The sequence below is a fragment of the Chanodichthys erythropterus genome, chromosome 7 (assembly GCF_024489055.1).
Source record: "Chanodichthys erythropterus isolate Z2021 chromosome 7, ASM2448905v1, whole genome shotgun sequence".
In the NCBI taxonomy this organism is placed as follows: Eukaryota; Metazoa; Chordata; class Actinopteri; order Cypriniformes; family Xenocyprididae; genus Chanodichthys; species Chanodichthys erythropterus.
In genome coordinates, this window is record NC_090227.1 from 4,664,418 (window position 1) to 4,678,742 (window position 14,325).

General features: G+C 36.1%; 1 protein-coding gene across 2 annotated transcripts in view; it reads left to right on the forward strand.

The window, feature by feature from the left end:
• The first annotated feature begins 381 nt into the window (after nucleotides 1-381).
• The window catches only part of LOC137022555 (spectrin beta chain, non-erythrocytic 4-like), a 92,311-nt gene continuing 78,367 nt past the window's right edge, over nucleotides 382-14,325 (forward strand). For both annotated transcript variants that reach the window (XM_067388945.1, XM_067388946.1), the window contains exons 1-8: nucleotides 382-526; nucleotides 1,448-1,599; nucleotides 4,049-4,222; nucleotides 11,199-11,290; nucleotides 11,416-11,496; nucleotides 11,591-11,706; nucleotides 11,871-11,983; nucleotides 12,067-12,254. In XM_067388945.1, the coding sequence (XP_067245046.1) occupies nucleotides 382-526; nucleotides 1,448-1,599; nucleotides 4,049-4,222; nucleotides 11,199-11,290; nucleotides 11,416-11,496; nucleotides 11,591-11,706; nucleotides 11,871-11,983; nucleotides 12,067-12,254 (1,061 nt within the window). The remainder of the gene's footprint in view (nucleotides 527-1,447; nucleotides 1,600-4,048; nucleotides 4,223-11,198; nucleotides 11,291-11,415; nucleotides 11,497-11,590; nucleotides 11,707-11,870; nucleotides 11,984-12,066; nucleotides 12,255-14,325) is intronic.

The window sequence follows — 14,325 nt, forward strand, 5'->3', positions numbered from 1 at the left end:
GCCGAAGTTACAGAAGTTAGCTGCCATGTTGAGTTGCCATTTCTCTTATTGATTTGTCTGTGAGTGCCCTGCCTCCTTATACAGGAATTGGTGTGTATCTAAATGTGTATCTTAAAGAGATAGTTCACACAAAAATTCATCATTCAAGTTGTTCCAAGCCTGAATGAATTTCTTTCTTCTGCTGAACACAAAAGAAGATATTTTGCAGAAGGTCAGTAACCAAAGAGTTGATGGGCCTCATTGACTTCCATCGTATTTTATTTTATTTTTTGGATTCTGCTAGGTTTGTGTGTGTATGTGTTTGGCTTTGCTGTTTAGCTGGTACTGTGGATACTGACTTTTACTACACTATATGCAGGGCTGCTTGAGGAAGCAGGCGCGATGGCCAATGCCTCAACAGACCTGGACAATGCTGAGGCCCAGAGACAGCTCAACAACAACAACAGGCCTGCAAGCACAGGATTCTGGGAAACAGAGACCACCAGTGCCAAACTATTTGAGTGCTCCCGCATCAAAGCACTAGCAGGTACATGGAAGATCTTCTAGTTCTGTGGCTGCGTGTGTCTATACTTTGAGCAAATATACTCTACCATTAAAACGTTTGGTGTCAGTAAGATTTTTGCTAGAACTTAATACTTTTATTCAGCAAGTTTATTCAAAAATAAAGGCATTTATAATGTTTCAAACGATTTCTATTTCCAATAAATGCTGTTCTTTTGAACTTTATAGTCATCAAAGAATCCTGAAAAAAAATGATTACAGTTTGCAGCACAATTGTTTATCATTGACATTTATATTAAAACAAAGTTTTTTTGAGCAGCAAATCAGCATATTAGAATGATTTCTGAAGGATCATGTGACACTGAAGACTGGAGTAATGATGCTGAAAATTCAGCTTTGATCACATGAGTTAATTACTTTTTAAAATGTATTCCAATTATAAAATTATAATTTAATAATAATAATAATAATATTTCACAAAATTTCTGTTTTACTTTGTTTTTGATCAAATAAATTCAGCACTGGTGAGCAGAAGAGATTCTTTCAAAAACACGAAAAAAATATTTCAATCTAAACTTTTTAATGGTAGAGTATATATTAGTTATGCTCCCTTATACATATGGAAATTCTAACTAATACTAAATGTAATGCTAATGCTACCTGATCATTAATTTCTCATTTCTGATATTTATATTTACTTTCATGCATTTAGCAGATGCTTTTTACAAAGGCAATTTGTCAAAGAGCCAACAATATTCGTAATATACAATGCAAGCTTTATTAGCCAACTAGATTAGAAAGCGTTTTTTTTTTTAAGAGGACCTTTTATCATATACTAATAAATATACAATATTGATTGATAAATGAAAAAACTCTAATACCGATATTGTGTAACCTAAATATAAACATGTACATTTTTGTTTGTGTCTTTCTGTCATCCTACCAGATGAGAGGGACGCAGTGCAGAAGAAAACCTTTACTAAGTGGGTGAACTCTCACTTGGCCCGCGTGTCCTGTCGTATCTCTGACTTGTATAATGACCTGAGAGACGGCTACATGCTCATCAGACTGCTGGAGGTGCTGTCAGGAGAGATGCTGGTGAGTTCTCTGTTTAATGGTCATAAAAACGCTGCCACAGAAAACACCAGTTGAACAATCTTCCACCCAAAGCTTTTGACTTTCTAAAGCTGGCATGAGACAGAAGTTGCGTTAGTCTTTTCTTCTCTATTGTGACTTACACTCATCAGCCACTTTAGTAGGTACACATTTTCAACTGCACATTAATGCAAATATCTAATCAGCCAATCACATGTCAACTCAATGCATGTAAACATGGTCAAGATGATCTGCTGAAGTTCAAACTGAGCATGGTTGTTGGTACCAGATGGGCTGGTCTGAATATTTCAGAAACTGCTGATCTACACTGGGATTTTCACACACAGCCATCTCTAGGGTTTACTCTGTAAAATGGTTTGAAAAAGAGAAAATATCCAGTGAGTGGCAGTTCTGTGAGTGAAAATGCCTTGTTGATGCCAGAGGTCAAGGAGAATGCAGAAGAGCATCTCTGAATGCACAACACGTCGAAACTAGAAGCACATGGGCTACAGCAGCAGAAGACCATGCCAGTTTCACTCCTGTCAGCTAAGAACATCAAACTGAGGCAACAAAACATTTCCTAGACTGATGATTCTCGATTTCTGGTGAAACATTCATGGTAAGGTCAGAATTTGGCGTAAACGACACGATGGATCCATCCTGCCTTGTTTCAGTGGTTCAGGCTGCTGGTGGTGTGATGGTTTTCTTGGCACACTTTGGGCCCCTTAATATCAATTGAGCATCGTTTAAACGCCACAGCCTACCTGAGTATTGTTGCCGAACATGTCCATCCCTCTATGACCACAGTGTACACATCTTCTGATGGATACTTCCAGCAGGATAACGCACATGTCACAAAGCTCAAATCATCTCAAACTGGTTTCTTTAACATGACAATGAGTTTACTACTCAAATGACCTCACAGTCTCCAGATCTCAATCCAATAGAGCAGCTTTGGCATGTGCTGTGAGGAATTACTGGGTGGATATATTAGGCAGCAAGTTGATGTGTTAGAAGCAGGAAAAATGGGCAAGTGTAAGGATTTGAGCGAGTTTGACAAGGGCCAAATTGTGATGGCTAGATGACTGGGTCAGATCATCTCCAAAACTGCAGCTCTTGTGGGTGTTCCCAGTCTGCAGTGGTCGGTATCTATAAAAAGTGCTCCAAGGAAGGAACAGTGGTGAACCGGCGACAGGGTCATGGGTGGCCATGGCTCAGTGATGCACGTGGGGAACGAAGGCTGGCCCGTGTGGTCCGATCCAACAGATGAGCTACTGTAGCTCAAACTGCTCAAGAAGTGAATGCTGGTTCTGATAGAAAGGTGTCAGAATACACAGTGCATCAGTTTGTTGCGTATGGAGCTGCATAGCTGCAGATCAGTCAGGGTGTCCATGCTGACCCCTGTCCACCGCTGAAAGAGCCAACAGTGGACACGTGAGCATCAGAACTGATGCAGTGTGATGCTTTAGGCAATGTTCTGCTGGGAAACCTTGGGTCTTGCCATCCATGTGGATGTTACTTTGACACGTATCACCTACCTAAGCATTGCTGCAGAACATGTACATCCTTTCATGGAAACAATATTCCCTGGTGGCTGTGGCCTCTTTCAGCAGGAAGGCCACAAAGCAAAAATGGTTTGAGGAGCACAACAACGAGTTTGAGGTGTTGACTTGGCCTCCAAATTCCCCAGATCTCAATCCAGTCGAGCATCTGTGGGATGTGCTGAACAAACAAGTCAGATCCATGGAGGCTCGACCTTTACTTACAGGGCTTAAAGGATCTGCTGCTAACATCTTGGTGTCAGATACCACAGCACACCTTCAGGGGTCTAGACGAGTCCATGCCTCGACGGGTCAGGGCTGTTTTGGCAGCAAAAGGCAGACCAACACAATATTAGGAAGGTGGTCATAATGTTATGCCTGATCAGTGTATGTATTTTAAGTCATTTCAAAGGCAAATGTTTACTTATTTTATTACCACCAAAATTTTCCGATTAATCATCAAAATAATCGTCCGATTACTTGATTACCAGAATAATTGTTAGTAACAGCCCTAATTTATATACTATTATAGTTTTTATCAATATTTTGTAATTAGCTTTTAGCTTTATTTTCAATTTTAGTTTTAATTTTTAATAATTTTGTGCTTTCATGTGCTTTTGTCATTTTGATTTAATTTATTTCAGTTTTAGTTTTTATTTATTTTCTTGTTAGTAATTTTAGTGCCTCAACTTAAACTTAATTCAGTTAGTTGCCATTACAACATTTATAATTTTTGTTTAATATTTATATTCTATTTTATTTAAGCTTTATTTCAATTACCAAAACTGTTTTATTTTTAGTTAACAATAATATCCCTGATTTAGCATCTGTGCTATGCTTTATGAACTGCCTTTCGAGGGATGAATATGGGAAGTTTCATGCTCACGTGTTTGATCTGTTCTTGTTTTAAGCCTCGGCCCACGAGAGGCAGGATGAGGATTCACTGTTTGGAGAATGTGGATAAGGCTCTTCAGTTCCTCAAAGAACAGAGGGTTCACCTAGAAAATGTTGGTTCTCATGATATAGTTGATGGAAACCACCGCCTCACTCTCGGCCTCATCTGGACCATCATCCTTCGCTTCCAGGTAAGATTTGCTTGGATTTCTTCAGACTCCTTTGGGTTTATTGAGACTGAGACCAACATATAATTTGACTTTAAGAGAAAGCTCTGTCTACTGAACTTTGGGTCGTCTTGTGCTAGTGCTGGATTTATGTGATCTGATGCGGTCTGATCTGTAAAGAGGTGGGCATCTTTTGATCTGTGGGGGTGTCTGATCCCTGTCTGCCCTTTATGTCCCCTGTTGAGTGTGTGATCTCTGTCTGTGTGGTGCCGGTGTGGCTGTATGGTTGATTGTCAATACCTACATTACGTACTGATAGATAGCAGTGGAGTTGGCAAAATACTATAGAGCCAAAGGCTCTGTCCCAAATGATACATGTGTACCCACAATGGCCGCAGTAGGCGTGTGATGGTGAACTCCACAAGAACATAGGGTGACCAATTTCTCATTTTAAATTTCAGAAGGATGCTTGCAAGTGCCCTCTTTGCAGCTGCAAACGTTTATATAGCACATAAGTCATATTAACTACTTTGATGGTGTTTTTCTGTATTTTTTATTTTTTCGTTTTGCAGCCCTTGGTCTCTGTATGCTGTCATTATGTTAAAAAAAAGAGCTTGGGCAGTCTGCTAAAGTTCTTTTTTTGTGGTTTGGACCGGCATGAGGGTTTATGAATGATACAATTTTCATTATTGGTTGAACTATCCCTTTACTCTGCCAAGATCTGATCCAATATTTTTCTTACACAAACGCATCGTTTCACTTCAGAAGGCCTTTATTAACCCCTTGGAGCAGTGTGGATATCTTTTATGATGGATGCTCTTTTTTTGGGCTACAAAATCTCATCCTCTATTTACTGCTATTATAAAGCTTGGAAGAGCCAGGGCTGGATTTCCCGATAACGTTGTCTCTTAGCGCACTATGAAGACTTAACTGAAGATATACCGTTTCTAGACGTGTTCCCCGAACTATCCCTTAGGAGGTTGCTTAAGGTATATCTTCTTAAGTGTGACGTTACCAGATGCTGTCCATGGCGGCGGTGCTGAACTGGTTGATATCGATGGTTCGAGAATCGATAATTCACTCTATACAGGGGCTGCTTTATGTGAGAAATCAGTGTTCTTTATAAAAAGAAGCACTTCAGAAGTAGAAATTGCATTTATCAGGACTCATGGGATGTTATAAAAGTAATCCAAACTGTAAACTAAATCTATATTGTAATTTATCTATATTCTGGGGGCGTGGAGCCCCCATCAGTGTGAGTTTAAGACCGATATTTAGAACAAAGTTTTAATTCCTTGAAGACGCGTCATGCAGCTGACAGACATGTAGGTATCGTGTTTATATCGTTTGTTCCTTTTTTTATTCAAAATATTCACAAACTTGTTAACTATATCATGAATTTTATGATATATTCCAATTGTAAAATACGTGGAAGTGAAAGTGTTTTGTTGCGTGGTTAGTTTGCACGGCAATTCAGAGCTGTCGGATTTAAGAAAGCTTCCCCGAAATACATAAAAGTATGTGGCCCGTGAACTGAGAGAAGAATAGAGTAAACCTTATTGTTTCATACACAATGTGTATCTGATATTAATAAAACACTTCGTCAAATTATATAATTGAAAGGGTTATTGTTGCAGCTTCCGTAGACATCAGTGTATGGAATATGATTTTAACAAACTAAAAATGTCTTTTTTATGCAGTAGCCTACTTAATTCAAATGTGTATTTAAATGTATGAAACCTAAAATAAACCTGATGAGGTTAAAAACACTGAATTGTTGTGATACATGACAAGCGATGAGCGTCTGTCTCTGGATTAGCGCTAAAGCACATTTGAATTTAGCAGTGAATCTTTGCATTTTATTCTTTGCCCTAATCCTAATCGAACACTGGGTGTATTACAGCTTCAGAATTATATTCGTATTGACTGACAACAGTGATAAGGTATAGCTAAGAGTGGTCCAGACCAACCTTACGGAAGTATGACTTAAAAAAGTTATACTTAACTAAGAACGTTTCGGGAAACACGTATTAACATTAAGGTACATCTTAAGGTATAATTTAAGAACGACGTAGAGTTAAGAAGGTTCCGGGAAATCCAGCCCAGGACATTATTTAATATAACTCCGTCTGAAAGAAGAAAGCCACGTACATCTTCAATGGCTTGAGGGTGAATAAATGATGGGATAATTTTCATTTTTGGGTGAACTAACCCTTTAAGTCCTACTTGAGTGGTTCAAAAAAAGCACACTTAAGTTGAATGAATTGCATTTAATATAATTTTAAACTATAATACATTTTCATTTAATTGTATTACATGCAATGAAATGTCTGAAAACAGTGCACACTTAAATATATTCTTTTAAAGTATATTATTTCCATAATAAGTATGCTAAAGTGTACTTTTTTCAGAAGGTAAACTAGGATCTTCTTATCTTTCTCCTATCCTGAATATTTTAAAGAGCTCTGTAACTACAAAGTGCAGAGCAGCTCTGGGTTTGTATTGTCTGTCATCTCTTGGCTTTGTCAGTAAAGCAGTGGCAGGTTACCCAGAATGCCGTTCGACTGCAGCCCAGTAAGTTGATGCTGTGGAGATTTCTGGATGCAGGGACTGAGAGAGGTGGAGTGTCACTCGATCCACCAAGCGTGCCATAGAGATCACGGGGTGGGGCTGTCGTTCGCGCTCACCTCTTGTCCTTTCTTGATTTTTCCTCTTCCTCTCTCTCTCTCTCTCGTTCATTCTCCCGCCTCCCTGATATTCCTCTTTATATCTTGTCTCCATATATGCCGGAACATCTCCCCGCTCCCCTATTTATCTCCTTTTCTACCCTCCCCATCTCTGTTGGAGTTCACTCTGCTCAGTCAGCAGGTAAGGCCTAACACTGCAGCAGCCGAACAGAGAGAGAGAGAGAGAGGAATTAGGAAGAGGGCAGATGGGAAAGCAGTAAGGCTAAAACTATCTTGTGGACCAGAAGTGTTACAGATGTAGAAATATATTTCTCAACTTAAACTACGCTGTATAGATTGATGAAGGTTTCACATTTGCTTTCTCTTGTTGTGTATTATTCATTATAAGTCTGTTTACACTTCCTTTCTTCCCTTCGTATTTTGCTTCTTAGCTACTCTTGTTTTAAGCATGAAGCTCTGTATGTTTTTGTTAAATTGATGTCTCACCCAAAAGTGCAAGAAAATAAAGTTAATTCAAGATTTATTATTTGAGGAAAAGTCTTCTTATCTAACCTAGTGTTGCTTTTCAAGTAAATGTATCTTGTTTTAAGGATGTTTGGACATTTTTACTGGGAAACAAAACTGAAATACATACTTTTGCTGTGCTGTTCTTTGAGGTTGTAGATATTGATCATGTATTGACTGCATGCTGCGAGAAATTCAATATGACGAATGATCTTGGGGCACTCAGGAGACACTATAGTTTTATAATGTGCTTTCACAAATGTGTTTAGTGTGTGTGTGTGTGTGTGAGAGAGAGAGAGAAGGTTCACATATGCCACACTATAAGGCATGCTATTGTGAAAGAATGTCCTTGTGCTACTCATTAGTATGTATCATTTCAGTGTAAAAAAATTGGTGCAGTTGCTTTCATATGTGATGATGAGATGACACTAAACACAGTATGATGTGTGCTGATAACAGAACAGACCAGTTAGTAAGCAACACACACTAGGCTAATGCAATCACATTAAATACAGTAAACAATGTATGACTAGTTAGTGCTACTTAAGACAAACTACAGTTTTATTATTGCTCATTCCTAGGGTTATAGATTTGTACAAACCACTAATATTGTAAGGAACACAGATGATATCTGTAATTACAAATTATTAGTAATTACAAACATATTTGGTTACACTTTATTTCAGTGGCCCACTTTAGACATTCTTCTAACTGTAAGTAACTTTGCAACTACATGTCAACTAACTTTCTTTAGAGTGTTAGTAGACTGTAGTAGACTAGGTTAGGGTTCGGGTTAGTAGAATAAGTTGACATGTACTTGCAAAGTTACTTATAGTCAGTCGAATGTCTGTTGGGGAGCATTAAAAAATAAAGTCTTAGCAGATATTAAGCAGACAGTCTACTGATACTCTAATGACTGGTTGTTAACATGTAGTTGCAAAGTTACTTATGGTAGAATGTCTAAAGTGGACCATCGAAATAAAGTGGTGCTAAATATTTACAGGTAATTATCTTCGCTAACAAAGATTATTGGTGGGTTTTCACTGCAAAACAACATAAAAAATGCTGCAAATTTCACCACAATTTTTGAGAATATCAGAGTCACAATGGTGGCAACTTTTCCTCTGCCAAACACCATTTTCTAATATATAAATCTATAAAAACCCTTATAAGCTTAATAAAAAAATAATAAAAATTGTTTCTGAGTGGTTCAAAACGGGGACAGGGTGACATTTTTTAAGATATGCAATTTAAAGAAGCTTAACCTGACATCATTCGATGTCATAAAGTCACAGACTGTGTATTTCCGTTTAATTTAACTGACAATAGGAAATAAATGGGAAAGGTACTAACGCTGAGCATTTTTAAAGAAATATGTGTTGAATAAAATCTATATATATCAGCCACAATTTTGAATGAACACACACTCTTACAGAGAGAGCCTGAAATGAATGGGAGTATATGACTTCCAAAAATTACACTTCAAAATTATTTAAAACATATATTTTTATTTATATATAACATATATTTATAGATATATATATAACATATATTTATATTATATAACATATATATACATTCATATAATTAGAATATCGTGAAAAAGTTTTTATTGTAAATTATTTAAAAAAATGAAACTTTCATTTATACTAGATTCCCTACATGTAAAGTAAAACAGAGGTTTTTTTTTTAATTTGTTGATTAGAGCGTACAGCTCATGAAAGTCCAAATTGCAGTATCTCAAAATATTAGAATATTTACATTAAATGTAAAGAGTTTCATTAAATGACCATCCCTACAGTATAAATTCTGGGTATCTCTTGTTCTTTGAAACCACACTAATGGGGAAGACTGCTGACATGGCCATGGTCCAGGAGACAATCATTGACATCCTCCACAAAGAGAGTAAGTCACAGATGGTCATTACTGAATGTGGTGGCTGTTTACAGAGTGATGTATCAAAGCATATTAAATGCAAAGTTGACTAGAAGGAAGAAATTGGGTAGGCAAAGGAGCACAAGCAACAGGGATGACCACAAGCTTGAGAATACTGTCAAGTAAAGCCGATTCAGACACTTGGGAGAGCTTCACAAATGAAGCCGGAGTCAGCGCATCAAGAGTCACCACACTCAGACATCTTCAGGAAAAGACTACCAAGCCACTTCTGAAACAGAAACAACATCAGAAGCATCTTACCTGGGCTAAGGAGAAAAAGAACTGGACACTGAACAGTGGTCGAAAGTCCTCTTCAGATAAAAGTACATTTTGCATTTCATGTTGAAATCATGGTCCCAGAGTCTGAAGCAAGACTGGAGAGGCAGAGAATCCAAGCTGCTTGAAGTCTAGTGGGAAGTTTCTGAAGTTGGTAATGATTTGGGGGGGCCGTGACGTCTGCTGTTGTTGGTCCATTGTGTTTTATCAAGTGCAAAGTCAATGCAGCCATCTTCCAGGAGATTTTGGAGCACTTTATGCTTCCATCTGCTGACAAGCTTTATGGAGATGCTGATTTCCTTTTCCAGCAGGACTTTAGCACCTGCCCACAGTGCGAAAACCACTTCCAAGTTGCTGACCATGATATTACTGTGTTTTATTGGCCAGCCAACATGCCTGACCCCTGAATCTATGGGATATTTTCAAGAGAAAGATGAGAAACAGTCGATCCAACAATATACAGATGATCTGAAGGCTCAGTATGCCTCAGCAGTGCCACAGGCTGATCACTTCCATGCCACACTTCACTGGTGCTGTAATTTGTGCTAGAGCAAGTCATTTGCTGTAATATGTGCTGCCGACCAAGTATTGAGTGCACAAATGAACATACTTTAAAGAACTTGAACTTTTCTGTTCTGAAAATCCATATTTTGATTGATATTAGGAAATATTCTAATATTTTGAGATACAGGATTTTGGACTTTTAAAAAAATTAAAAAAAAAAAAAAAAAAAACTTTTGAAATGTTTTACTTTACATGTAGGGAATCTAGAATATATGAAAGTTTCATTTTTAAAAATAATTTACAATAAAAAAATGAACTTTTTCACGATATTATAATTATATGACCAGCACCTGTATATATATATATATATATATATATATATATATATATATATATATATATATATATATATATATATACACCAAACTTTGACAAATAAAAGTTGGATAATATCTAAATAAATATCGACATGGATATTTTCTAAGCTTTAAATCTAAAAATAGGACAAAATAAATAGGACTAAATAGGACACTTTTGCTAACTACTGAAACTGGCCATAATGTCATAACATGATTTTTACCTGATATGAACTCATTCTATTTTTCTTTTTTCACCAAATGGCAGCAGTCTGACCCAAATACATGATACATTTTCTTTAAGTTTCAACTTACAGAAGTGTAGACATTTATTTTAGTGAAGTTTACGCATTTGTTTATACGAATGATGGTAAAATAAAGAAATCTACAAATAAATACGATTTAAATAATATCTATATGACCTAAAATACCAACAGATGTGCATGATTTTACTGTTACAACTTCGAAAAAAGGTTACACTCTTATATTTCTCGGTCAAAAATCACTGTGAACAGGCCAAGATGTGACCTATTTTCAAAAAGCTTCAGATCTTGATGTACTATCAGTTCTTTCGATTCAATATGAATATGAAGTTTTTCAGCTTCATGATCCCAACAGACATGTTAAAGACATGTATTATAAGGCCAGTATTTGGTCTTTTAAAGAGCACACAATCTTTTAATATCTGTGCATTTCAGAATACAGTAAGTTTTCATTGTTGTTTCTCATGCTTCACAGATTCAGGTGATTAAGATTGAGACCGAGGACAACAGAGAGACACGCTCAGCTAAAGATGCCCTACTTCTGTGGTGTCAGATGAAAACAGCAGGGTAACTATCTCACAAACAACCCAGACACAATCCTTACATATAGCCTTCGTAGAACAAAACATGATTTTCTTATACATGAGATGTCCTTCATGATGCTGTTATGTGTTTCCTGTGCTTTTCTCCAGGTACCCTGAGGTCAACATTCACAACTTCACCACCTGCTGGAGGGACGGCCTGGCTTTCAATGCTCTTATTCACAGGCACAGGTTAGCGGTCAGACAGACACACACTCACCTCGTACATCATACTGACTTTGCTTTATTTTTACAAAGAGTTGATTTCTGTTTGTATGTTTCACAGGCCTGATTTAATTGAATTTCACAAGTTGACCAGATCAAATGCAACACACAACCTCCAGCAAGCCTTTAACATAGCTGAACAGAGTCTCGGACTCACCAAACTACTAGACCCTGAGGGTAACAAACGTCATTTACTCTCAATAAATTCAGTTGATACAATGTGAACCTTTAAATACCACAGTTCAGGCACAGATTTGATATTTGTTGCTGTATTGATTCAGCTAAGCAGCTGCACATTTTATGCTTCATTTGATCACTCGAAACCATTTTCTGCCATCCAGATGTAAACACAGAAAATCCAGATGAGAAGTCCATCATCACTTATGTAGTCTCCTACTATCATTACTTCTCCAAAATGAAGGCACTTATTGTGGAAGGGAAGAGAATTGGAAAGGTAGGAGGTTTCTGTGCACATTTAGCATTATTACCTTTTATCGGATACATGCACACTTTTTTTCTCTTAACACTTTTTTTTAGGTGCTGGACAATGCTATAGAAGCTGAGAAGATAATTCGGCGCTACGAGGCTTTAGCGTCCGACCTGTTAGAGTGGATTGAGAGAACCATAAGCATCATTAGCAACCAGAAGTTTGCAAACTCGCTATCGGGTGTTCAGCAACAGCTTCAAGCCTTTACCACCTACTGCACCATTGAGAAGCCTATCAAGTAAGAGAGAATAAATGAAACAGAGGTGTTGGCAGACGATCCATAACTACCAGGAAAATATGACAAACTATGACTGTAAATCATCTGGTTCTTTCAGCCCTTTCTTACACTACCATTTAAGGGTACCAGTTACTGTAATGTTGGCCGAAGGTGTGCCTACCCTTGTGAAAAGAAGTGTGCTTAATTGTATTGAATGTGCACTGGTAGTGTACTTCAAATGTTAAATGTATATTTAAAAAAAAACGAACTTGCAGCTAATATAATATTAATGAAATAAAAGGCCACTTAAGTGTACTTAAAGAAAGTACACTTTCACGACTGTTTCTTAAAAATGCATTTTGGGTAACATATGTTCACTATTCACTATGACTTTTCCCTCAATAAACTCCTAATTTACTGCTTATTAATAGTTAGTAAGGTAGTTGTTAAGTTTAGGTATTGGGTAGGATTAATAATGTAGAATAAGGCATGAATATGTGCTTAATAAGTACTAATAAACAGCTAATATTCTAGTAATATGCAGTTAATAAGCAGATAGTTAAAAGACCCTAAAATAAAGTGTTACCACATTTTATAATTGTCAAATTAAAAATTTCACTTTCAAGTACATTTTAAACCCTTGCTTTAGTAATCCTTTGTTGTGCTTTAAATGAGTACACTTATTTTGATGTGTTGACTAACATACTAAAGCACATGTATTATCATTTTAACTGTAGTGTGTTATTTGATATTGAGTTAATATATTTAATGTGAACAAAACTGCAAATTTATCATTGCAAATGTGCAAGTACAAAAATATTTAAATACATGATATAGAAGTTTCAATAAAAGTTACATGAAAGTAGTTACCGTAAATGTTTGTTTACGGTACATTTGGCAGTACACTTACTTCAAAGACAATAAAAGTAATTAAAGATGCAATTAAATAAGAAGATAAGAGATAAGATGTAATTAAAGAAGATAATATAAAGATGTACTTAAGTCGTACTTAACCCTTATAGGGTCTTTGGGGTCTGCACAGACCCCAAACGACGTTTGCTCAAATAAAAAAAATATTCTCTTTGTCCAAATGACATGAAACTTTGTACCGTTGTTAACACTTTCTAGATCTACAAAGAAAAAAAAAATCGGAGTGATATCTTGTTTTTATGTTAGTGTAAAGAAAAGGGTCACACTCAGGGTCTTCGGGGTCTCCACAGACCCCAGGCAATAAAATGTAATTTTGTTATAAAATAACTGCTTTTTAAAAAAGAAATGTAATTTTACTCTGTTTATTAATGTTTTTACTTCATATTTGTGCAGTTTTTGGAGGATTTCTTGTATCTTTTAAATTTATATAAATAAATAAATGAATTAATATTTTTATAAAAACAGCTTTTTATGTAAAATTCACTTTATAAAAGACCCACATTTCTAACTTTCATTCATGGGGATAACATGGATAATTTGACATGGTTTAGTGTGAGATTTTTGCCCATCTTTTGGAAAATGCCGTTTTAAAAGTAAAAAAAAATCACTTTTACCAGTAGACGGCTGCAGAGCTCCACTATTTGCTATGTGCTATCTGACTGACTGAAAGACATCTTTTCATAAGTTTTTTTGTTGGATTCATATCTAAATGTTATGAAATCACAATTATAACAATAAAAAATACTTTTTGTCAAAGTTTAGCATTTTTTGTACTGAAAAAAATTAATTTTTCCAAAATGTTGATTTTGAGGATGAATTTTGTCCATTTTCACAGTGGAGTCTCATCATAATGTAACAATATTGAAAAACTATTTTTTTTCATTACAAAAAATACTAAACTTTGACAAAAAGTACCCTTTATTGTTATAATTGTGATTTCATAATATTTAGATATGAATCCAACTGAAAAAAACTTATGAAAAGATGTCTTTCAGTCATTCAAATAGCACATAGCATATAGTGGAGCTCTGCAGCCATCTACTGGTAAAAATGATAGTTTTTTTACTTTTAAAACTGCATTTTCCAAAAGATGGGCAAAAATCTTACACTAAACCATGTCAAATTATCCATGTTATCCCCATGAATGAAATTTAGAAATGTG